Source organism: Anas platyrhynchos, chromosome 22 (genome assembly GCF_047663525.1).
Source record: "Anas platyrhynchos isolate ZD024472 breed Pekin duck chromosome 22, IASCAAS_PekinDuck_T2T, whole genome shotgun sequence".
NCBI classification, from domain to species: Eukaryota; Metazoa; Chordata; class Aves; order Anseriformes; family Anatidae; genus Anas; species Anas platyrhynchos.
The window spans coordinates 5588950-5615298 of record NC_092608.1 but is presented as its reverse complement, the minus strand read 5'-3'; the positions used below and the strand labels follow the sequence as shown (position 1 = coordinate 5615298).

The window sequence follows — 26349 nt, the reverse complement described above, 5'->3', positions numbered from 1 at the left end:
AATATTTTGCAGTGGAAGTAAGGATCATTCTATGGGGCATGTTTGTCTGTCTGCCCCATATCAGGCTGTTTTTTAGGGCTACGTTTCAGATACTTCATAGAAATAGTTTGCAGATCCTCTGTGCTCTGCAGGCTGTTGGTGGGTAGAAAACCCTTAGGAGCACAGAGCTCTGGTTGTGGTTGAGTTGGAACACATTGAGGGGTTATCGCACCTCCCTATTATATCATTGGCCCCTTAGTCACCAGCCAGGTTAATTTGTGTAGTGTATTTTACTGGAAAGTAAAGCTTATCTCATGTTCTTTTGTAGTTTAATTGATTTTATGTCCAAGTTCAAGTGAATTAACTTTATTTTGCGTTGCAGTAGCCTAAAAAAAATGCATCCGACAGGCAAGCAAATCCAAAGGACGGAAACTTCGAGGGAGCAGTAACTTGTTAATATGCTAGAGCTTGGTTTGGGATTGCCTGACCAGCCCCTTTAATTTAATACTTGTCGTTGTAGAGAAGTCTGATTAGAGTTGCTTTGATCAGTTCTGGGTAGAAGTACTTATCGTGAATTTTGATTCTATATTTAGATCCTGTTTTATTTAGCTAGAGTTGTGCTGGTTTTCATATTCTTCTTATAAGCAGGGTAACTGCTCCTTCGTCTTTGCTGTGGATTGAGGGGATTGGTATCGCCAGTGAAAGACCCCTTGAGCCACTGTGCACCCCTGTGGGGGATGCATGCCCTGGGAGCTTATAACCTGCTGGTTCCCATCTTCCTGGGCTTAATAGGCTGAGAGAGTTAAATGGATCCTGATAACAACCAACAGAAACAACAGATGAGTAGATTTTAGAAATTCTGCCCTGTTGCATAGCAACAGGCACCATTAAAAAATAACATTTTGGAACATACAGAAAAAGATGGGAAACCAGTTAAGCGTTTAATTACTGAGCTTTCTTCTAAGCAGTAGCCCATATTTCTTTGAATAATAAGTACTTATAATCCTTTTGACAGCTTTTGTATAGTTTTGAAATGGTAACAACTGTCTTTTTTTTTTTTGGAGACAAAGAAAGGAGACTTGTAGGGAAGCTTGTCTGGAGCTGTTCCTAGCATCCTGATTATAAATGGGTTTAATGTAGGTATTTTAACTCCCAGTACTTCTCCTGTAGCCTTATGGGAGAAATTATTTTTTCAGTCAAGCTGCATCATGTTATGCATGCGGATGACCTGGAGCACATTTTAGGCCTTTCTTGGAGGATAGTTTATAATGACGGTATTAGAAATGTTATTCATCCGTAGGTTTCAATGTCTGTTTTCATGGCAAGCATTCCTTAAGTTTAATAACTTCAAAAACTTCCCCTAGTCTTTCTTTTCAGTGATATTCATACAAGAGCTGGGATTTTCTGTCCAGCTGTGTCTTCTTTTGGTTTTAAACATTCTGTGTGGCTTTCCTTGTCCATCAGAGCTTCCAATCCGTTTACCATTTTGTCCACTTTATTTTGGGATTCTGCTAATGTGACAGCACAGCAAAATACAAAGTCCCTTTGCTTGTAAGAGGACCACAATGACACATCACAGAACTGCTGAACAATGTGGAGTAAACGTCCCTCCACTTCATCCAGCAGTGTTCTGGAGCAGATGCTCTGAATTAAAGCTAACTTTTTGTACTCTCTGAGGTGGTGTTCAAGTGTAACCGATCCAGGGACTGGCCCTGGGAGTCTGAGTGCAGTTTCAAAGGTGGTGGTGATGCAGCAGCCAACTTTCTGCACTAGAAGCTGAAACACTTCAAGATTTGGCAATCCGCTATAGAATAGAAATCATTTCCCAAGCATAAAGGCATACTCTTTAAAAAATGATCCAGTTCTGTTGGCCCCCAGTTTGTAGCTCTATAATTCTTGTTTTCCATAAATCTGTGTTAGGTCTTATTTTTTTCCAATGTGTTAGTTAAGAGGTAGCAGACCTTTCGGTCGGCTGTTGATTGAACCGGGCAATTTAAGGAATTACTTTCACCCAGTCAAGGTGGTGGAAATAATACTGAATTGGATCCAAGTTCTTAACTGCACGTCCCTTACTTACAACCCTTCCCTGTCCTCCAAACTTCTGGTTGTTTTTGACTTTACAAAAACAAACACTCTTCCCCTTCAGTGCCAACACAGCTTTGTAAATGGTTAACTGTATTACGTGCACATTAGACCTGCCACATGTGAAGAACTCTTTACCCTGAGAGTTATATGCAGTTAGTACGAATAATAATGCAGAATTTTGGACGGAAAGCATGGAAACAGCAGACTGTGGCATTTTTGTCAAGCAGACTTAGAAATTTCTTTTTTTCCTTTGAAATGTCATTTACTGACTTCCTGTCACTTCATCCTGTCTGCTGTCCTTGCGGTACAAAAGGGCTTTCTGCACCTGCGTGTTTACCCTTCCCACAATTTCCTGCGGTCTCTGCGGACATTTTTATATGAACCTGGATTATAGGGGTGGCATGCCAGGCGACTGGAGGCGGCAGCACGCTTGGTATTTTCACAGGACAGAGCCTTGTGTTCTGTTGGTAGCTATCTGTAAAGCCTTAGCTTAAACGCATAACTTTTAAAACCTTGCCCCTCTCTGCAGCCCCCAGATGTGCCACTTCTTTCTGCTTTGCAGCCAGAGGATTTTATTGCTGGATATTTCTTTGTGTGCTTTGGTTCCCTGGAGCAGAGGCCGGTTCTAACACATGGTGTGGCAGACATTCACCATTAAAAATCTGTCGTTTTTCCCCCCCCAAATGCCTCCATGAACCTTTGCAGGGTGACAGCTTGTGGCCACTTGGTGCTTTTGTTGGAACGTGCACTCCGTTTGACCCTGTCCCAGCGTTAATAGGATTGTAAAGGCTGACTCCTGCGTGACCTCTTCTTGCAAACAACCCTAACCCTTCCCCTTCCTCAACTGCTCTGTACTGCAGAGCTGAGAAGTGTTGCTCCCAAGGCAGTCTGGAGACGCAGTTCATGTTGCAGACGAAAGCAATTGGAAAAACCACTGGAAAAAAGTCAGCATGGGGCCACCTGTCCTTAAATAGTCCTGAGTGTGAGAACAGTAGGCATTTGTTCACTTCTTTAGAAGGAGCTGGTCTTAAATGCCTGTTTGCAGACAGATCATGAAAACTTCTCTTTCCAAGGAAGGCCTCTGCTGAATAGGAGACAGGTGTTTACATATTTTTCTGTGACTTTTTAGGTGCTGCTTTGCTTCCTGCGGAGGAAGAGAAAGGGGCAACTGGGGTACAGTTGAAATTGACATTGCTTAGGGGAATGATGTTAATCCCATTGAGTGCTAAGTCAAAATATAAAGTAATAAAAGTTCTGACTCTAGACTGAATGAACTGGAATTCACTTTTTTAGTCTCCTTCTGAAGTCTTTGTGGATCTAAATTTTATCCTCATTATTGTATGTTACTCCTGGCCTTAACTCAAAGCAGTTTATAATAAAGACTGTGTGTTGTTGGCAGGGTTAAATTTAAATTAAATTACTATAGTCTGATATCTTTATAACTTGTAAATACTAATCTAGAAATGCTCGTCTGTAAACTAGTTAAACGGGCTTACTCTTCTGATACCACCGTGCTTACCTGTAATCTTTCTTATGCCAGTCCCTTGCGGCTTTGATATTCGCTTTCCACTGTGGGAATTGAGAAAATTTTGCCACTGGCCTGCTTTGTTTGCTTATTTTTATACAAGTGTCACTAAGGAGCTGGGTTAAGTATTTTGACCTACTTCAGGCATCAAAAGGTTCTTTTTTTCCTTTCTAAAGCAAAGATTGGCTTTTCCCACTGAACAGCCACACCTTTCACTCTTTCAGTAATCTGTCTTTAGCATGCCTCTCCCATGAAGGACTCCTGAAATAACTTGTCTGACTTTGCCCTGGGGGCAAGAGAGGGGAAGGGGTGGAGGAGAAAACCCTTATGCCATTGACAAGCAGAACACAGCAGCACTTTTGAGGCTGTGGGATTTAGCCTCCTGTGCTCATGCTACACAAAATTCTGCCAGAATTATGGAATACACCGGAATGCACGTCTTGGGAGGACCAACCGTGAGTTAGTACTAACAGGCTTTGTAAATACATGGGGATAAAACTGACATAGTTCAGTGGATTATCTACACTTTGTACTTCCTAAAAGTACGCAGGAACTGTCGGTGTTGGATGCAGAAAGGCATTCGTTTGAACAAAGGTCTGTGCAATTACAGATACCAAGTCAACAGAGCAACTTCTGTTTCCCTGGCCTAGGAAGGAGGTTGAAAGGGAACGAAATGTGTTGACCTAGCCAGTACTTCCTATCTGCTGATCTGTGGCAAGGAGCAGTGGTTGATTAGTGCAGGCAGCAGTAATGAGATCAGGCAGGAAGGGCACTTCTGTCTCTCTGCAACACTTTCATCTTTCAGTGCCTGCAAGCTGATACAGACAATTGCTTCATGATTCGAGAATTGCAGACGCTTTTGGTTGGGGGTTATATCTCCTAATCACTATGTTTGTTGCTGTGTTTGAAAAGACCTGTGGTGAACAATTCTGTTCTAAAATACAGTCCTGATAATCCCGAGTGTCAAGAAGTGGCACACGCTCAGTTTCAGAACAGCTTTTGTTGTGGGACACCTTCCAGCACTGGTCTAGTTCACTGGAGGTGCAAAGTCCAGCCCAGCGGGTCTGCTGAAGACACCGTGCCAAATTAATTGAAGATGTTAGAGGGCAACATTCCTCTGCTGTTGTTCTTGACTTACGCCAGCAGTAAGATTGGACCAAACAAGTGAAATAGCCTTGTAAATGAGATAAAATTAACTCTTACTTCATCTTGTGCGCTAATAAAATACCTGAGACAGAATAGGAGCACAGAACACATGAGCATATTAGGGTTGATAACAGCTTCAGTTGAGACCTGTGTATATAAATTAGTGGCCTTATCTGATTCTGTGGCGGTCAAAAGTGTAACTCCTGCAGACTTCCTTTTTGGTGAAAGGTAAGGATTGAAACCTGTGGCCAGGTTTGGGGGTTTTGGCATGTAGCCAGCGCTGGCCTCTGTTAGAAAGTCTTGCCTTAGTCCAGCAGCAGCTGACACCTTCCTTTTGGCTCCCCTCTGACCTCAGGGCATGTCTCATTAGCAGATTAAGCCCAGAGTTAAACGAGTCCTCTGGGAGCAGAGGGTGCAGCCTCTACAAGCCTGCCACTCTGGCTGAAATGATTTTCCTGAGGCCAGATAAGGACTGCTCTGACTTGCCAGAGGGGAGAAGATAAAGAGATAAGTTTTGTTTTGCAAAATCTGCTCCTGAATAAATCCTGGGAAACTCCACAGTAAACCGCGATGTCACAGCCGCTAGCTGCTTTCGGGGTAGCGAAGGGGAAGGCGCGTTAAGGTCCTCAGGCACCATAAATCTCTTTACTTCGCATGCCCAGTGGTGGGAAGACTCCTGCCCTGCTCAGGCCGCCTCTTGCTGGCAGCCTGGCACGGGGGCGATGGCTTTCACACTCCACCTGCCGCCCCGACTGCCAGCCGGGGTCAGCCGGAGGTAAGAGCAGGGCAGGAGGCTCGCAGCGGGCCGGCCGCAGCAGGGATTAGCCGCCTCGCTGGGCCGCTGCCCTCCCCAATTTTCTGGTCAGTAACTTTTTGAAAGGAGAGCGTGTCTGGGGCGGCAGGGAGGGGCAGGCAGGAGAGGGTGACGAGATGAAGGGGGAGAAGAAATGGTGGCTGGATTCTTTCCAGGGCGGAAAGCTATCTGTCCAAGAACTTCTCCGAGGCACAGATTAAATATTCCTCCATCCACCGTTAAATTACCGTAAATGGGTGACTGTGCGATGTCCTGACAGGCTGTGTGCAATAAGCAGTGCTGTGTCTCTTCTCCTTTATACCTCTGCATTTTTCTCCCTCCCAGACAGGAACTTCTGTGTCTGTAAGACTCATTCTGCCCAGGACTAAGCCTCCAGTCAAGACACACTTACTGCCAACTTAAAATTAAAAAAGAACGGGGACATGGAGTGGACTCTTAGACCCGCGTCCATGTTTTTAAACTGCTTCCTACTAAAATAGACCTTTTCTTAAACTGCTGTTTAGACTCCTTACAAATGCAGAGCCTTCAAATCCTAAGTAGGGCAGGATAAAGGTAAACCATAGCTTTTTTGATGTTGGCTGAGCAAAGGATGCAGTGAGTGTAAAGGGAAGCGAAATGTCAACAGCACAGAGCTGGAGTGTGCAGGCCAGAACAAACCAGCCCCAGCCCCACAACCATTCATCTGCTCAACAGCAAGCAAAACTTGTTGTTCAGTTGCATTGAGAACACAAGTGATCCGACTCTTAAGCTGTTTAGTTGAGTGGCTTAGTGAGAATGTTACAAATAACACAACTTCACCAGTGCCAGGCAGCAAATTGTCAAATGGCAGATCCTGCAGAAGGAGGTGAATTCATGAGACCAGAGGGCTTAGTTCACAGGACCTAAAAGAGGCTAAGGACCTACACAAACAGTGGTGAAACTGTGACAAGCAGGAAAACAAGACAGAAATACTGCGTGCACAGAAACCCTAGCCAAAGCTCTCTGTAAAGGTAGAGCTGGGGAGCAAAAGAAACCCCAACTGTGAAGCTAATGCAGCCACTAAAAGTGTTGTCTCTCTGTAAAGCCTGAAATCCTAGGAGACCAGAAAGTGAAGCCCTTGCCAGTTTAATTTGTAAGAATTAGGTGTAATGAAGAAATTGAAAGTCTCATATGATCTTGTAGGAGCATTCAGGCTTGAATTTGGACCAAAAGCATGTTGTACTGAGTTTTGAGTTTTATACGCCTGTAAAAAGTAGCAGAAATGACGGCAGGAAACCTCGCTTCCCACTGTGTCGTTAGGGAACTTTCACCTCCCCCAAAAGAATGGTCTTTTATTTACTGTTTGTCTCTTACGCAGGCTGAAGCCTTCACCTGAGTGTGAACAGTATCAAGGACATGAAAACTTCCCATGGAAAAAAGATCAGTCCTGAAGTTCATGCTGTCAGCAGGATAACCAGCAAATTGTCTCCCCCAGATGGCCCAAACTTTAATGGGGTCACCTTGCAAGAGTTGCCTGTAGGATATTAGAGGCCCCCAAGTAACTGTTGGGGCATAAAAAACGTTATGTCCAAGAGTTGCATCACAGACAGATGTTCCTTTGACAGGTCATCCTTTGCTTAACTGTTCTTCCATGTATGTTTCCTGACATTCATTGCATCAGTGGCAGCTCTGGGGAGCAGGGGCTGTACGGATGTTTGAAACAGATGAAAGTGAAGAGTGAGGGACCTACTTTTTATTTTGCAATAGCAGTGGGAAAGCCTGGAGTGCTGGGTATGTGAGGTCCATTTCTTGCCTTATTTACTCCCCTTGTCTGATACCTCGTTACTCCCCTCCCTTCTTCCTGCCCTACCTTCCATCACTCTTCAGCTTGGCAGTAGATTTCGCTGGGGCTGCACTGAACTGATCCAATCCTGCTGAGAGGCTGAGGTCCGCACTGATACAAAGGCTGCACATCAAACTCGATGCCTGTGTTGACAGTTTGTAGTGTTTCTCCTCCCCTTTCCACTGAGATGTAGGTTGTGAAAGAGAGCAAGTGACTGTGTGCAGTTACAGTTACAGTTGAACAGTATTTTGTAAATATTTCCTGAAAGCTTGTGAAATTTCTCACACGTTCTTGATTTCCCTTGAAGTCTGCAGAGTAGGCATACAAAACATCACCCAGTCTAGCTCTGAGCGCAGGAGCATGTAAACAGTCTTTGGTTTTACAAGCTTTGTGTAGATGCCAAAGCCCGATGGCCAGTGGTGATATATTGAGGCTTTCGAAGACAGGGCAGTGCACAAGCCAAATTTTTAGCTATATGCTTTCTTACAGCTTTTTAGTCTGGACACAGCTTTTCCCTTGAAAATGAGATCATCTGAGTTAAGGTTTCCCTTGAAATGGCTCTGGCATAATTATCCTTGCTCTGACGTTTCTGGTGAACCAACTCACTAGTTCTTTGGTGTGTTTATAGATGCATCAATGATTTACAAGTGGGGTTTGTTGTAAATGTAACTCACTTAGGAAATGGAATGAGGCTTTAGTTTTGCTAAAGGTTTTTGGGTTTCAGCCTTGCTTAGTTGTACTGGAAGAGCTCTTTGACCCTGCCAGAGATTAGTTTTAGTACCAGTTATGAGATAGGCTTAACTAGTCCTTAAAAATAAGCGTGTTAAAGCTTTCTGCAAGGGATTCATTGTGGGAAGGGAACACCGCGGGTCCTAATTTTTTTATGCTTAATCTGCTGTTATTAAGTTAATTGTAGGGATTTGGTTATAAGCAGTGATGTAATTCAGACTTTTTTCCACTGTTCTTTCAACTTTTGGAAACCTTAAAGATTATTAAATCTTTAAAGTTTTAAGTGTACTTCTTTGTAACCATAAAAATCAATATAACAGTAAGATTCACGCTCAGTATCCAGTGGTATAGGAAATGACTGTAATCCTGGATCACACGTGATTAGGCCACTGCCTGGAAATAACCCCATTCAGAGAGCAACAAAACTTTCCATTTTCGAGGTCCATTTTCCCAGTCCCCTGATCAGAATAAACATGCATTTGGTTATGTGAATATCCTTATTTATAGTACTAAATAGCATTTTAGCATTATGAATGTGACCTACTGTGAAAAAAACTGCATTGTCCTAAATTGCAGTTGTGAGCAGTAGCCGTCTTTTGTTCTTTCTCTTTTGGATCCTGCTGTTCGAATCACAGAGCAGTTAGATTATTCTGGTAACAGACTCCATTTGGGAGTTTATTTTTTGCAGAATGACAAGGGACCAACCATTCATAACATGATGAATACTGAGAAGGCTGTAGCTTGAAGAGCAAAAAGGATAGATTGACTCATATGTTGATGTCGTAGGTAATCGAGATGGAATTATATTCTTTTTCAGCTTTAAAAGAAATAGAAAACATTACATGCACTAGGAAAAAATAACTTGGTTAAATCTGTTTAGCTGCAGATTAATAGTTTAAAGATAGTGGGGGAAGCACCGTTTTATACTTGAGACAAACCTTGTTGTCTCACTTGGAAAAATCATACTAGGTAAAACCCCACAGTGACAGTTAATGAGCCTGGTAACATTTCAGGTTATTTCTGACTTCTGTGGTAGTGCATTAGTCATGTCTTCCTTATACACCAAATCCACGCTATACAATTTGAACGTCTTGTTTCCTTGGATATCCACTATTGTTCTTTGTACAGGAACTGTTGTATGTTTTACAGTGTTTGGGAATAGCAAATGAAATCTTACGTGCATTAGTTGCAAAATAAATGAATGCTTGAAATCTCTCATTTAAATGTTTGGATTATCACAAACCTCTTGTTTAAAGTGCAGCTAGGACACCAGCCTGCAAGCAGTCAGCATTGCAAATTGTTACCTATCATGTGCTGAAAAAAAATGTTTTACTGCAGAGCAGATGTTATCTCCATATGTAGAAGCAGAAAACCTACCAGATATACAGGAAGGTCAGTTATTTTAGCATTAGAAGTTATCTTTCTGTGTATGTGCATGTCTAGCAAAAACGGGGATAGATATGAAATTTCATGACAGAGAAAATTTTCCAAGTGTTTTGTATATTTGTGGTGTTTGGCTAAAGATTTGATTTTTTTTGTTGTAGCTATTGTGTTGCTTGTAAACAACCTGTAAACAGAGTATCAACAGTGGGATTCATCTACCATCACCATACCAAAGTCCTGCCTCCATGTAATACAAAGCAATTGTTAGTCTTAAATGAAACAATGCGACAGGGACTGGCAGTGAAAACACATCAAAGATGTTCATCAAACTGTTGAAGTTAGAAGCATGTTTTAATTATTTCAAATTTGAAGCAGTTTGGCTCTAACAAAAGTTTTTTGCTGCAGATCATCCTGTGGGGTCGAACTGAGAAATGCCTGAAGGAGACCACAGAGGAAATCAGGATGATGGGGACAGAATGCCATTATTTCATTTGTGATGTAGGAAACCGAGAGGAGGTCTATCGGCAAGCCAAAGCTGTGCGGGAGAAGGTTAGTGTGTGTGGAAACTGTGTGTGTAGGCAGAATTTAGTAATTCCTCATCTTTGATGAGGAAAAATGTTGTACTTACTAAAAAGAAATGTAGCCCTCCAGATTATATTGTACAAAGTCTAGCTACCTGTTTTAAGTGATTCAGAGGGTTTACACGGCCTCCAGGCAAAAATGCCAAAAGCTATGAAAATAAGAATGTATTCAGATGTAATAGTAACTGCTAATCTGTGAGGAGAGACATTAGTTATAATAAGTCGTGTGTTTTTTTGCAGGTGGGTGATATCACTATCCTAGTGAACAATGCTGCTGTGGTCCATGGTAAAAGCCTGATGGACAGTGATGACGATGCACTGCTCAAATCACAACATATAAACACCCTGGGACAGTTCTGGGTAAGATAAGCTCTCGTATCTCATGTATTCAGACTTGGGAACGAGAGTGACAGATAACAGCCAGTAAACACGTGGCTGCTACAAAGTCTTTCTAAATGATGCTTGGTAAAATCAGTCTGACATGGAAGCAGGAAACACAGTATGAGGGGCAAAGGCCAGAGGAAAGAAGTCTAAAGAAAAATTTAGTTTGACAGGTTCTCTCAAATGGATTTCAGCTACTTCTAAAATATCACATTAAAAGCTTCCAGTGGCATAGCATTTGAAGCTCTTGTATCCCTGTTCTGTGATTTCCAGCAAAATATCTGACATCTTTTGAGAAATCCTGAGGTCACAGAGGAGAGTTGTCTATGGAGCATGAGAGGAGCATGAGACTGCCTTGCTTTGGGAAGGAAGCTCATTCCATTCTGAATTAGATAATAGTAATAAAAAAAATAGCTTCTTGTGATTTCACCACTTCACTGAAGACTTTACCCTTTACAAGATGTTTTTAAAATACAAAGTGCATTCTGCTTGTGGCCTTTATCTGTGGGCACTGCTTACATCTGCTCTAGAAATATTCTGTTGTTTTTCTATGCAAACTCTGCCTGTTTAAAAGCTTTCAGAGAATGCAAGGCAACAAGGCCGTCTCCCACTCCTTTCCTAACTTAACAGACAGTGCAGTTTAACGTGTCTCTTTGTCACCTTATTTTTTCAGTAACTAAGTATTGTTTTTGTTGTATCTCTGCTGAGCAAACCTTTTTTTTTTTTTTTTTTTTCTTCCTGTGTTGTTCTTCAGACCACCAAAGCATTCCTGCCAAGGATGCTGGAGTTGCAGAATGGACACATTGTTTGCTTGAACTCTGTCCTAGCCTTGTCAGCCATCCCTGGTGCCATTGACTATTGCACCTCCAAAGCCTCATCCTTTGCCTTTATGGAGAGCCTGACCTTGGGGCTGCTAGACTGTCCTGGAGTGAATGCCACAACAGTCCTGCCCTTCCACACGAGCACAGAGATGTTTCAGGGCATGAGAATCAGGTCAGTCCAGGGGAACTAGAATAAAGCATCTCATTTTAAATGAATCATCAGAATACACTCCTAATTAATGCTTCATTTAGTTAAGAGAATTTGATGTCTCATTTGGCTGCCTGGGAACAGAGGGTCACTCTAGGCCACCTGGGACTCATCAGACTGGTTCCCTCAGTTTGCTGGCATATTCGTACAGCTTGCCTGTACTGTGTGAGGCATTTGCTTCTACCGAGAAATCTGAAAGCTATTTTTCTCTGGGTGTATTTGGGCCATTTGCAGCCACTAGAGAGGGAGGGTAGGCAATCTGAAAACTGAGGTCATTCAAAAAGGAGCAGTCTACAAATTACTTGAGAATTAACAGTACAAATTCCTTCTTTATCCACTGAAATACTCAATTCTTTCCCATTAAACGGAATGAGATCCATTTACTGAAGAAAGGCTGTCACTACCTCCTTTTTAGCTCTAAGAGACCAAGCTAAATTAAAAAAAAAAAAAAAAAAGGCTGACCAAATTAATGTTTTACAATCAGCAAAATAACCTATTAGTTTGTGCTCTCTTAGTCAAGGAAGTATGCAGTGTCGAGCCACTATAGGAGCCAGGAAAAGCCTTATGTTTGGTACTAAAAGCAAGGAAGGAAAATACTCACTCGTCTTTCACCTGTCAAGAATTTGAACCAAGCTAAGAGCAGCAGAGAGGAAGAACACCAACACTGAAGAGACAGCATTTGGCCTTGGTTTGCAATTTAAGAAAGTCTCTGAGTCAAGGTCCTGAATACTCTCTGCCACTTCATCCTAAAGGCACCAACATGCACATTCCTTAACTATTTAGCTAACTCAGTAGTACAGGTTGGAACAGTACCTCATACGCTTTTCTGCTACTTCCAGCCTGCTTTGGGGGATGTCTGAATGCCAGTAGCCAAAGAAAACTCAGTGAATAACAGGACTTGGACAGTGATATCTTAAAGGAGTTTGGTTAACAAATAATTATTTTATTTTTTACTTTATTTATTCAGGTTCCCTAATCTTTTTCCTCCTCTCAAGCCAGAGACTGTGGCTAGGAGGACAGTAGAAGCCGTGCAGATGAATCAAGCCTTCCTGCTCCTTCCATGGACAATGCATGTTCTTGTCATCCTAAAAAGGTAAGTATTTCCCTTGCCCAGCAATAGCCTTGCTAGTCAGGCAAGATTGGCTTACAATCCTTGCTGTCCACCAAGGCAAACCTCAGTTTGACTGTTACCTGATAGTCAGGATCAGACCAGTTCATCCTTTCCCAGGAGAGTCATAGAAGCAAAAGAGGGAAAACTTGATGAGGTTCTTATGGCAGATTTTCTTCCTTTACCTGTTTCATAAAGTACCGCCTTTAAGAAATGAGTTTCACTCCCAACATTCTGTTTCCTGAGGTTGGAACTGATATCTGGGAAATTTCTTAACAACTAACATATGCATCGAGTTGATTTTGATTTAGTAAGCCGCTCTTTGGACTCTGTGCTTTGTATTGTAAAGGATTTCTGTACAATAAAGTATGTATATCACAGCTGTATTTAGAGAACATTGTTAAAGCCGTGAAACTGTCAAAAATATTTTTCTATATGATTAGGAAAGGAATTTTAAAGTGCCTAAGGAAAGAAAGTCATAACTTCATATCCTGATACAACTGAATACAAAATACATTTAAAAACGTGTTTCCATGCAAGTCTTTGCAAAACCTGTTTTGGTCAGGAACTGAAATAAGACATTGTGATTTCTGTCAAAAATAATTACAATACTGCATGCTGAACAGGAAAAACATATGTACATATTTACACCTCCTCTTTTTGGAGTAGACTAAAAGGTTTGTCTGGTCTGCTTATTTTCTTTCTGTTTCTCCTGCAGCATTCTCCCTCAGGCAGCACTTGAAGAAATCCACAAGTTTTCTGGAAGCTACACCTGCATGAACACTTTTAAAGGGCGAACATAGACTTGGTGATGGAAGGACTATTCTTCAGTGAAACCAACACAAGCATGAAAATCCTGACAAGACTGTGAATCAGCAGTCTTGGCTTTTAGCCTGTTCATGTGACTTGCGCTGCTTTGAGGCAACACATTTCTTGCAGGTCATATCCATAGTAACATGACCTTTGCACAGGATTGAATGACTAGACTATGGACCCTTGGAAAGAAAAAACAAAAGCTTGAAAAGTTTATATGATGTTTAATTCTTAAGAGTTCAATTGTTAAATCTACTCATAGGTTTAAGATGTAATTTTTGTTTTTAAAGTGTCTGTAATCTGTCTCAGCTGAGAGGCAGCACATCACAGCCCAGACTTTATACATTCTCTTCAAAGGAACTGCAACTGCAAATTGATTATGATTTCATTTCAGCTTTTTGAATGGGAAACTTTAAAAATAGTTTGAAGAACTACAAGTTATGGACATTTAATGGAAGCTTCTTTCCATTCCTTCACTTTACATTGATGAAGCTGTTCCCAGCTCATGTCAAGGAAGGAGCAAGCTGTGGAGCAAACTGCTGTTTCCTTTGTTAAAGGCCACCCAGATCTTCCCTCTGAAGGACTGTTCTGTGTCCGGGAAACCTGTCTTACAGCACCTGTGAGGGCTGGAGGGGGATGCTCAGTCAGGAGAACATACAGTTTGAATAGTGGAAGATTCCATCAATGAGCTCATATATGAAATTTAGTTGTCTTTCTGAATATTTTTGTTCATTTATGATGAAAATATATATATATTTTTAGCATTAATCCCAGATTGCCACGCATGTAGGCAGCATCACATTGGGGATGCACTAAATCTAGAACTACAGCTAGAGCCTGCTTGTACGAACACACATTCACTGACAATCCATAGAGAGTAAAATCCATTGTATCAATCTGCACAATGAAATAAGTGGAGTAATTCTCTGAAAATAGAAGAGAGAGTACTGTAGTGCTCATGAAATGTGAAGTTTGGAAGCACAGTTAGCAAAGATCTGATTAAATGCACGTTAAAGTTAACTGGGAATATACCCATTGTTTTTTAGGGACATTGAATCAGGCACTGATCAGTCAAAAGTGATAATCAGCCAAAAGTGATAACTATTGCTTGGACTGAAATGCCAGAAGCAGCTAGACATTATTTATTTTTGTAATGATATACTCTGACAGCCCAGTAAGAGCAACACCGCATTCCTGTGCCAGATGCAGTGTGCAACACTAGGCACAGTAATGTAGTCGAAACAAATCAGAACACCACTAAAAGAGGCAATAATGTAATTGCAATACAGGAATGTAGCAAGCGGGACTGGAGAACACCTGAATGAAGCATCTGAAGGAAAGCCACATGGTTAAAGTACAGGAGTAAAGTTAGCACTCCTGGCTTAAATGTTGACCTTTTTTCAGATGTCCTGCGTGACCCGGAGCAAGATGATAATCTCAAGGTGCACCTTGACCTGCAAACCAGATATTTCTAGTGTTTCCCTACCTCAAAAGTTATAAGTCTTACTACCTTAGTGCTTGTCAAATGCTCAACAAATTCAAATGGAACACTCTATAGAAAGGTTTTATGCAAAAATCTAGAAAAGGAAAAAAATACCTCAGAGGTTGCAATCTATAATTTCTTACAGAGATCTGAGTTCCAGCAGAAAAGCTGTGAGTTGCATTTGAGATGTTTCTTTGGCTCTGCCCTGTAGAATGGAAATCAACTACGTAGAAGCAATGACGTGAATGTTAAAATCTGAAGGCCTGATCCTTAATGCAAATCAGTAAACGTATCTCTTCTTAAGCAGTTCAAGAGGAAGATATTGCAAAAAATGTCATTGATGCAAGCCCCTTTTCCTGCACGGGTACTTTGGGGGAGTTCTCTCTAGGTCAGTGCTTTCCTTCTGAGTGCAGAACATCCAAGCTAGAGCAGTGTGCCAGCTTTGACACGGTTTCTTACAATGGAGTTTTGTTTTGAATTCCTAGATGTCTGAGGCTCTCTGGAGAGGATGAAACTTTGATCTCTGTGATTTTGATGCCCACACTAATAGATGCTTTCAGCTTCATTTTTTTGTCAATTTTGGGGAGGAAACCTAATTCATTGAAAACACAGCTGCAGTGAGGGGAGACCTCTTCCAGGATCTGCCAAGAATACAAAGGTACTACATTTAACCAGGAGACACATGGGAAAGGAAAAGATGGTTCCTCACCTTAGGCACTGTCATCCTTTCTATTTTGTCATCGACCACGGTCAGGAATGCCAGGCTTGCAGATGTGAGAGCAAACAGAACTGGTGAGACAGGACACCTCACAGTGTCCTTAAATCAAACCTTTATGTTGAGACTCTATTCATTAATGACATCCTAATGCAAAAGAGAGGTTAAAAACTAGTGCACACATTGAAATGCAATCTCCACTCATCTCCAAATCCTGTCCCTTACATGAATCGGCTTTTTCTGCAGTGCATAAAAGATGTTCCCTATCTACAGAGGTTGTCTTACATACTAAGTGCTGTTGATTTCTTTCTAATGAATATAAACAAGTCAGAATGTAGCAGACTCATCGTCTCACTCCTCTCATACACACACACATGCACACTTCCCTCTCTCTTTCCCTCAGGGTCTCTGAGCGGACAGCAGGTCAAATAGCAGTCACAGTGGGGGAGAGGTATGCAGCAAACAGAAAATAATGAGGAAAACATTGACTTTGCTTTTCAGATAGTAAGGAAGAGTTGGGTAAGAGAGTTTCTTCACTTGTGAATGTTGCGAGATAGAATGCTCTACATACAGTGAGATACTTGCAAGTCTGGATGAATACGTATGAAGAGGGTTTTTTGTTTTTTAAAAGAAAGCCTCTGGAATGCCTGCTGAGGTCTGCTGTCCCTTTGCACATAAGGTTGGTATTGGGTAATTCTGAAGTGCTGCAAATGTGGACAAGCTTTGTAGAAGCCTAAGGCCTTCTCAAAGGCATTTCCGCCCTTTGACTTATTTTAATTTTGGTTTTCCCTGCTCTCTCCACTGCCTCCTGCTTTCCACTCCACTAAACTTTTTTTTTTTTTTTCCTTCTGTATTCCTGTGTCATTACTGCACTTTTCAGTGCCACCATCTTGAAGCCAGATGTCATACAAAGGGTCTGGACTAAATCTAAATCAGGGTATGTATTTATTATGCAGCTGGATGAATCAAGGTGAAGCTGTAGGAGCAGGTCAGAGAGGTTTCATATGAAATTAGGTAAGTTCTTCAGGTTTTACTTGCTCTAATCTATGAATTAAAAGGCCCTTACCGTAGTTTATATACAGGAGTTTGCTGCCATTTTAAAATTGGAATGATGATAAAGAAATGGTAGTCATTGTGGGACATGCATTGTCCTGACATAAGACCCTTTATTTAAATAAAAAAACTCTGTATTTAAATGACCCTCTATTTAAAATTTAAGTATTTTCAGTTTCAGGTGGTTTCAGAATCTGATATTTGTACCAAGGAATTTTCATAATTAGCAAGTCAGTGTAGGGAGAGAGAGGCTGGAAGGAGTCATTTGTAAGTAGATCTGATTTTTATTGATTTTGTATTTATTTTTATTTTTTGATTAAAAAAATAATAATATCTCATTCCTTGATGCAACTTTGGTAAACTTTAAAAAGATCCTGCTGTCTGGTATTTTTAGGAGGATGAAGAAAAAAGGAGTGAGCCGTGAAAGTGGGAACTAAACCCTACCTACCCGTGCACTGTTTTATTGAGGTTGAAAAGTGACAGAGTCCATCCCAATAATTCTTCTAGAATCACAGAAAGTGCCTGGGCAAGTGATTCTACTGTTTGCAAAGAGAAACTTGTTGTACTTTTATGTAATGTGTTAATTAGTGTGGGTGGATATGACCAGATCTAGTCTTGCAAGCCTTTCAGACAACTCCCTGAACACTCCCACCTTGAGATATTAACAGATAGCATTACACTTGCCAAATCTCATAAAAGCCCACTAACAGACTTAATGCAGGCACAGTGTAAGTGGGTGCATTTATTTCAAAGAGAACACATCTGTTTGTAGCAGACATGAATTCGGCCTAGTGTTTTCTTCTAGCTGACATCCGACTGCTGAGGAAAGAATACAGGGTGACCTTGGATCGTCTATTTTGCTTTTATTTCTTCATGTGTCTTTAATAAACTAAATCTGGGTGATGGCCACTCTTTTGACAGCCCTTGCTCATAAGTTTTTGGGGTAAAGCAAGCTTATGTCAAATGTATTTTACACATTTTTCACCAAACAAACAACAGCTCTGAGAACCAGGATATTCTGCATTGTCTTTGCAGCTCGCACCTCCCTGGTGCTGAGATCCTCAGTCTTGCGTTGTTTCGCAGCCTGCTGGAGTTTGGAAACTGAGCAAACCCCGTCAGTCACAAGCAGCAGTTGCAGTCAGCAGTAAACAGAACGCTCTTTGTTGGAGTGCTTTTCTGAAAGAGGGCTGTGAATAGTGGCAGGCACCTCTCACACACTTTGGCAACTCGGAGAAAGGCAAGAAGAAAACCTGAACTTCACCTTGTCCCCTGCTGCTCATTCTCTTTTTATCCAGCGTGTCCCGCAGGAAGCTGGCAATTCAGTCACCTCAGTGACCAATAAACTGTCTTCCTACCCTCTATTCTACTGAGATTGCAACAATACCTTACTTCAATACCTTCACGGAGCTGGCAGTTTCAACAGAAACAACCCTTTCTGTATTCTCAAGAAGAGTCAGATTGGCAAGGTAATGTCTCGGACAGACCAGACGTGGTTTGGGGAGGCTCAAGTACTCCAGTCAGGGGCTAGAGATGGAAGACACAAGGCACAACTTTGCTGTTGCCAGTTGGATAGAGGGTTCTCCCTGCTCCTGTCTTCTTTTCTTTAAACATACACCCTCTTTTGTTTCTGTAACAGATCCCTCAAGCCCTCAAGGCTTTAGCAGAAACATACTGATCCAGCCTCTGTGGACTGGACGCAACTTAAAAGAATAGACCTTTGAGGAGACAATTTATAGCTTCACACCTTCCCAAAGAGACCAGGTTTATGAGTTCCTTATGTTAGCATTTGCCCCATATCTGAGTTTAAAGTAAGGAGATTGTGCTAGCACTGCCTTAAGTAGCAAGAATTCTCAGAGCCCATTCCAGTTCTTCTGAAGAGAAGTCTGAACAGAAACATAATGAGATATTACACATATGCTCACCTTTGCTATGGGTGTTACGTCATATTAACAGAAAAGGAAAAATAAGGCTGACTTTTCTGCACAAATCTACAGAAGAGCAGTTCCTCCTTAAGTAGGAACTAAAGCACTCAAGTGCAAGTACAGGAGAAAACAAAACAGAGGATAGATACAATCTTAGGGGGAGTGTGGTGGCCCTAAACAGCCAGAGGCAAGACTCCACCTTATATTCCTGAAGTTGTACAATAATAGGGGCATTGTGATTTTCATCCAAATACAAAGTCTATAAAAAGTGTTTGTTACTGCTGTTTATTCCTGTGGGTCACCATGCCCTAAAAAGCAGTCTGTTAACTTTGTATCTTGCTGGCTCAGAACACTCCAAATACTCCTGTTACGGTTTGCTGTCTCTTGTTTTATTTTTTCTGAGGAAGGCAAAGAAACCCATATATGTAAAAACAAGGAAGGGTCATTTTTGACTCACTACTCACTTTTTCTTAGTCAGCTGCAAAGGTCATCTATCATGCCTAAGTATTAGGACATGGTTCTGTGGGTTGCATAGCAGTCATGCTAACCCAGTAGTACTAGGTAGACGTGGTTCACTTTTTTTTTTTCCCCTTATGCAAAATCATTATGTTATTTGAATTTTATTTATCTGAAAGAGCTGCCTCTGTCCTGTACAGGCTTCTCACAGAGAGGCATCCTTGGTAATGAAATTTCCCTATGTTAATCCAATGGTAATGAAAAGAATGCAAAATTGAAAAGTTGCTTCTGAGATTTTCCCCAAGCATCTTCTCAAGCAATGTAGAATTAATGTAGATGAACAGTATTTGAACATCATTGACCTAAATCGAGAAATCTTAGAAACCTGCTGGCTCTGTATGTAAATGACCCTTCCCAAATTGACTTCCTATGTGTCTCCAAAGCAGTTCACCACTGAGATTTGACCCCTGACCAGTTTCTTCCTTGGAATCATCATTTGCAAACATTGAGCTTTGTGAACGCATTAACTGAAACTCTTTATCTTCCCTATTCAGGCACTTTGCAGCATAGCCACCAGCTGCTTCTGCTTTGGGCACTGCTATGGAGTGCTCCCAGATACTGCCGTAGCACATTCCAATATTAGGTATGAGGAAAGGAGGCAATTCATTGCTATCTTTGCCAGGAAAGTCACTATTTAGTGTCTTTATGCAGAGAGAGGACAGAAATAAACACAGAGGTGATACAATTTCTGGGATATTTGTCTATATGAAAAATGCTGTCATATGGAATAAAGGCTTAATATAATAAGGGTTCATCTCAGAAGAATGTTAATGGAAGATGGAAAAGGTTGCAATGGAAAACAAGTGAGATCAGAAAACACAATTCCTCTTCCTGGAGCCTGCTGAGAATGCTGATTTCATGCAGACTTGCTATAGTCAAGTCAGTTCACAAGAGACTTGCATTGTCATTATACCCCCTGCAACTTTGCCTATTACAAGTATACCAGAGGTGACAAGCTCATTGTCTCTGCTCTCTCAGCTGTTGAGTGTAGAAAAAAGAACTTTTTTTTTTTTTTTTTTTAATACCAATCCATCAGAGACTAAATCAATTATTGGGTTTAGTGTCAGGCTGAGATAATGGAGGAGATTTTTTAAGGTACCAGAAAGAAAAGTCACAGCATCTCCTAGCTGATTTCTTAAGGTGTCAGGTGACATTTATCACTGTGAATGATAAAGTAGGAAAAGTATGAATAAATCAGCAATAGGATTAAACACAATCACAAATCAATTTGTCAGCTATTGCTTTTTTTTTTTTTTTTTTTTTTTTTTTTTTTTTCCCCCAGCAATAAAATACCTTGTGATATCTTCTGGACTGTCACCAGGGCTCTAAAGTAATGGAGAATACTTGTAGAGCTGGACAACAATTTATTGCCATTCTAAGGGCTATGCTAAATGGAGTAGTGAGATTGGCACCAGCAAGCAAAGCATGTACTTTGGTAGCTGAATAGTCTGTAACTTTTAATATTCTAATGTTCTTGACTATGCAGTATCAGCTATTCTAATGTTTCTCAAATGCAAAAAAGCGCATCTTTACCCACATCATTATCATACTTCTGAAGCAAACACTTTCAGTTTCTTTGTTGTCCAGTTGGCATAGGTGAGGTTTAACAAGCAAGAAATATCGCCTAGAATTTCTTCTGGAGTAATTTGATGATGACGCAAACAACTATTTATTTAAAAAAAAAAAAAAGCCACGTGCAAACAGCTATGTTTAATCTTTCAGTAGAATGATTGCTTTGGTTCTACCATTCTGACCTCATTTTGATTAGTTTTAAACTTACAGTAAATGCATCATCATTCACTCGTGTTTTAAAAATCATTTTCCTTATACATATCTTCTCCACTCAAACAAGTTAAAGAATTACAAGTTTTCTCATGTAAAAATTATAATTTTATTTTTAACTCAGGCAAGTACTCCACACAACTCTCATTCCCTACATCAACTACGAGAAAAAAGAAAAAAAAAAAGAGAGAGAGAGAGAGATGTCATGTTTCCTGTGAGACAATCTGGTAGTTTGCAATCTTCAGTACTTCTGCTTGAAAAACTCTTCATCTTTCAGGCAGATTTGTCATGGCTTTTAATCTTGTACTACAGAGGAATTTATATTCTATGTTTCTTCAGTGATAGTCTTGCAAGTGACCTCTTAGAGAAGATGTTCTTTTGAATGAGCCATAGAAGCCATGCTGAGTTTACTTTAGTTGGGTTTGGTTTTTGCTGATCCCTTCATTTTTCATCATTCCATCTATCTATTCCAATTTTTCCTGTTGGGGAGGCCTGTGTTTTGAGAGTTCCTGAGCCAGAATGCTGTGCATGCAGATTATTCATCTCCTCGCCTTCCCTTCAGGCAGTCTCTCACCTGTGCGTGCCTGTGTCCACACCTTCTCATACATTAACATTGCAAACTGCCCTAAATATCTTTGAGATTAGCTTCCTTTAAAGCATGAAATGTACCAAAAGCCCGCAGAGCTTGCATTATGCTTGCTTAACGAGTTGACAACTGCATATTCTTTTTAAGGTCTTCACGATTTGAATTTGAACTGGGAGGGACTGTTAGGAACTGGTTGGCCTGAACACCATAGTTAAAGGGGAAATTGTAAACTAAAAGTCAGGTATCAGCAGTGAAAGAAGGCAAGTTTGCTGAAATGCACAATACAGGTGCAAAAGGTACAGAGTGCTAACACAGATTTAGGTGCAATGTTATCATTTTTTGGGACAAAGAATTGAAATTTGGATCTAGTGGCTCTTAATGAATCAGTGCAGATGAAGCAGAAAATACACAATTAAGCACACAAACACCTTTCGTCTGTCCGAATGCTGGAAATATGGTGCAAGCCTTGAACTGTAGGATACTCAGCACTGCCGTTTGATTTCTTCTGTTAATTTATAAATCAGAAATACTAACATAGATTGGATCTAATGATACCTAAAAGTGTCCTCGTGCGGCATGAAGTACACATCATGGTGGATCTGCTTTAAGGATAATAACTCATATTCTAGTGGTTTTCATTACAGCTAGCAGTACTTTTTGGCAAATCTTGCTGTAAAATTAGCCTGCCTTCTTTTAATGGATTATTTTTAAACAGACTTCTTTCAAAAAATAATTTATCAAATAGTTTAAATACACAGTGGTTCTCAGCCAATAATTTGCTTGTGAGTTATTCACCATAACTACCACTTTGAGTGTTTGCCATTCATTAATGTGTAGTTTTCCTGTGGAACTGGCCATCCAAATCTCACAGTGGCTTTACTTTCCCCTGGCTGGATGACTTCCAATCCCACAGAAAGCTTTGTAGGGGCTCCAATATGTCTGATGATGACTGTAAGATGGCTTCTGGCAACAATATTAATGCAAATGCATATTTGAATGCACTCTTATGACATATTCCAATCTTGTGATCAAAAACTTTCTTACAGAAATCTTCAAGGGGAAAAAAAATCTTGGGTTACTGTCAAAACTGCATTTGCCTTTACTTAGAGCAGCAAATGTTCACAGTCAGACTTTGATTCTTTGAAAGGATTCACCTCTTCCTTAACCTTGGATTGTAAGGTAAAAAAAAAAATACATATATATATATATATATATTGTGTTGATATTGGAAAAAGCTTACTGTTAAGGACATGATCTCCTGACATCAGGGCATGGGATATTTTAATATGAGGGAAATGGCTTTATGATTCTTTGGGATTTGTTTTGCAGCATACTTGCTCGTAGTTCATTTCAGAAAATAAAAGCATAAATGGAACAAAGTTGTACTGACACTTACATTTAGAAACTGAACAACACAGGAAAAGAGCAGAATGTCCAAATGCACTGAGACTACAGGTGCATTAGTAGAAAGATTGTGCTTGTTGCAGAGCATAATTCAATTCACCTGATGTTTATATTCTCCATCTTCATTTGGAGTTTTGAGTATAGATTTGAAACTCCTATATCAAAACTGCAAGTAGCATATTTGACACACACAGCACTTTGCACACCTTGCTCTACCAAAGCGTTCCAGCTTTTGTTGTATACATAGAGCAAAGGAGAAACAGCAAACTATATGGTCTTTTCTGATGTCACAGAAAGAGGCAATATATAATTGCAGTGATGGTATAACCCCCAGGGTCAAGCCACAGCATCTGCATGACAGAAGTGTAGGTCATACATTGCTGGCATCCAGCTCAGAGGCAAGTGCTGCCACTGCAAAGCGCCACATTTGGGAAGCATCGCAAAATGTAGCATTTGCCCATGAATTTTTGCTTACTTCAATTACCTCGCTCTGTATAGACATACCCTAGTGGCAAATGCGTAACAGGGGTTTCACACTTGTACTTCACCCTTTAGATTAGACTACAGCTTCCTCTTAATATCATAATTACAGTATCTCTGTGCCTTAGACCAGCACCACAAACCCAGGCTGGAAACACCGGCCTGCTGCCGCTTGGCACTGCTCATGGTGGGCAAGGGGCAGGCGCCTGCTGTGCTGGCCTGGCCTGCAAATGCAAAGGCTCTGAGGATTTAAGCACAGAAATGGTTGCTTGGGGCACTCACCAGTTTTTTTTTTTTTTCTTGAACTTTTTTAGCAAACGTAGCCTTTGTTTGCATTTTTCTGTGGTATGTGTTTACTGTTCATTTGCGCTGCACATGCTGTGAGAAATTAAGCCATTATGTTGGTATTTTTTTCCTTTCTCCTGCTTTCATTCTTTTACAACCCCCTTCAAAATCCTTACAATTCCTTTCATTATTTGATGTTAACAGGACAAAAGAAATAAATACTTGAAAGAAGATACAAGCTGTGTTTCTGTTTTACTTTGGAGCTGCTGTGGTAACTGAATACCAGTCTGCAAGGTCAAAAAAAAAAAAAGGGAGGGGGGAGAAGCCAGAAAACCTCAGCGCTCAAACCACAGGTTGCGTTGCCTATTGTAAAGCAATTTTCAGCCCACATGCCTAAAGAGCATAGCAGTTGCTCTGTAAATCTCCGAGTGTTTCATATAGTTTCCTTGTCATGCGGCCATTAAGTTTTATAACCTTTATATTTCAAGTGAAACAATGAACGTGAATTCCTTCTAAAATGTCCTAATAGGTTCCACATGGCAGCAATTTTTTAATATTTGGGTTGCTCGGTAGGTAGCACGCCCGCCTGCGGGACGGCCGGGCTCGGCCCCGCCGGGGAGCAGCTCCCGCGGGGGCCTGGCCGCCGGCCTCGCCTCAGCGCCCTGAGGGGGCCGCGCGCGGGACCGTTAACGGCCGGTAGGAGGGGGGGGGAGGCGCATTGTGACGCCTGCCGCCGAACCTTCCAGAGAGGCGGATGTGAGGTGAACCGAGTTTATTTATTTATCTATTTATTTGTTTATTGGGAAAGCAAAACAAAACAAAACGTAAGAAAACGCCTCAAAACCAGGGCGAGAAACCGGTTGTGGGCCTAGGCTGCGGGTGGCAGCCCGGCGGCCATGTTGAGGGGGCATGGCGGGCCCTGTATGGGTCGTCTGTAAGGTGAAAGCTGCTTTCCTATTTTTTTTTTCTATGTTTGTGAATGCTGGAGTTTAGGGAATAGGCCAGAAAATATTAAAATAATCGCATCAGTTTTTCTTTCTTTCTTTTTGTTTTCTTTAATGGTGTGATTCTTAAGCCAGAAGTTGTAAACCGTTGCACTGCATTTCTGTTCCTCTTCCCCTTAGTTTTCCTGTGCTGGTATAATTCACACAAATTCTTTCACCCAAAAAAATAATTATTTCGCGTTCCTGTGTGGTGAATGGAAGGAGCTCAGAACTAGGATGCTTGGATTCTGCGAGTGATTTTCTGTGTCGGTCTGTACTGCTGCTGTGTCCATCCCATTCCTTTTTACATGGCTGTGAACAGACTCAGCAGTTTTGAAGAGGTGTTAAAATCTCGTGAAGGCTTTGAAAGTTTGCACAAAGAACTGTTGATATTGATAACTGCAACAGTTGTCTGTTATTTTAACGGTGATATTATCCTGATGCAGTGGTACCTGTGCAGGTTGTACTGTTGAGAAATACAGATACTGGGTGAGTTATGCAACGTGAGCTGAGAGTTTGGTGTGTATCCTCTGATTTTTTTTTTTTTTTTCTAATGCAGTTGTTTGAAGTTTGATGTCTTCTTGACAGCCTTGTTTGGCTCTTCATAGCAATTTTCATGCCCTGAAAATATGCAGGGGTTAGGTGGGGGATGCTGGATCATGTTCTTTGATAAGGGCCTGGGACTCCTTTAATAACAAGGACTCTTTTGTTGCAGACCGATCTTGTGCTACCTCTGTGTGGGAGTAGTGAAGTTTGAAATGGATGGTGTCACCAAATTGGTGACCACATCAGAACTGTTCCAGTCTGCACTGTTTACAGACAAATTAAGCTGTGTGTCAAAGCAAGGTCATTTGGTGATCCTGAGAAGCCATTTTAATATTATTGTTAGACCACGAGGAATTTCCACTTACTGTAAAGCTGTCAGGCTGCTCTGCTGCCCCTCATCAGTGGGACAGCAGTGTTGTTCCCTGCATGTACAGTGATACTGTAACGGTGTTTAGGGGTGCTGTGATGATACATGTCAATAATAATATGCTGCTTGTGAGAGTTTCTGCAGATGTATTAAAAGCTTAGGTGTATCAAAGCTGTGGAACAGCTATACAGTCCTCTGTCAGGTTAAAGAGTATAACGAAATTAATCTTTACAGGAAAGTATTATTATCAGTTAGCAGAGTTAATTAGCTGAGTCTAGATACATCCTAACTCACCATCTCATAGAGGCAGGGAGTGCCAGCAGGTGGATATAAAAACATGTTGATTCGTAAAGTCCGGGATTAAACATGAGAGTGCTAGCTGCTTGGCAGAGCAGTAAAAGCACGGCAGGGTTGGGTTGTGTGCTGTTTTCTGATGGTGTATCCAGTCACTGAGAAGGCCATCGAATACATTTTCTATCGTGCCAGAGAGTGCTGGTAGCAGTCCCAAGCACAGCAGGAAAATAATGAAAGCCTGTCAAAAACGTACGTTCTTGGGCAGTTTTTCCAGTGGCCTGCATCACCTGGCTCAGAGCTCTGATGTGTGTAATCAAGAGGTGACGTTGAACGCGCTTTCTGGGAGGTGAGGCTGTGCTCTGCTGCTGCCCGCGCAGCAGCATGACTGCAGGGTGCTCTTGGAGCACCTCTGGGGGCAGGGGAGGACATGGGGGAAAGCTGCAGGCACTGGCAGTGGTCAGTCTGCGGAGACAGACAAAGCCTTTCACACAGTGCGCTGTCTGAGTAGCTTACAGATTGCATAAAGGCCCACGGGATCAGGGAATCCTTTCCTCCCAAA

At 41.3% G+C, this 26349-nt stretch overlaps 1 protein-coding gene and 1 long non-coding RNA gene across 8 annotated transcripts in view; both read left to right on the top strand.

Moving 5' to 3' along the window:
• Positions 1–17545, top strand: part of DHRS3 (dehydrogenase/reductase 3) — a 42585-nt gene extending 25040 nt beyond the window's left edge. For all 7 annotated transcript variants that reach the window (XM_072026968.1, XM_072026966.1, XM_021273571.4 and 4 more), the window contains 5 exons: positions 9868–10011; positions 10284–10403; positions 11179–11417; positions 12421–12546; positions 13280–17545. In XM_072026968.1, coding sequence (XP_071883069.1) covers positions 9925–10011; positions 10284–10403; positions 11179–11417; positions 12421–12546; positions 13280–13364 — 657 coding nt within the window. In that variant the 5' untranslated portion in view covers positions 9868–9924 and the 3' untranslated portion in view covers positions 13365–17545. The remainder of the gene's footprint in view (positions 1–9867; positions 10012–10283; positions 10404–11178; positions 11418–12420; positions 12547–13279) is intronic.
• A 6845-nt stretch (positions 17546–24390) lies between these two features.
• Positions 24391–26349, top strand: part of LOC106017649 (uncharacterized) — a 33345-nt gene continuing 31386 nt past the window's right edge. The window contains exon 1 of the long non-coding RNA XR_011804680.1: positions 24391–24539. This is a non-coding gene — a long non-coding RNA (uncharacterized lncRNA). The remainder of the gene's footprint in view (positions 24540–26349) is intronic.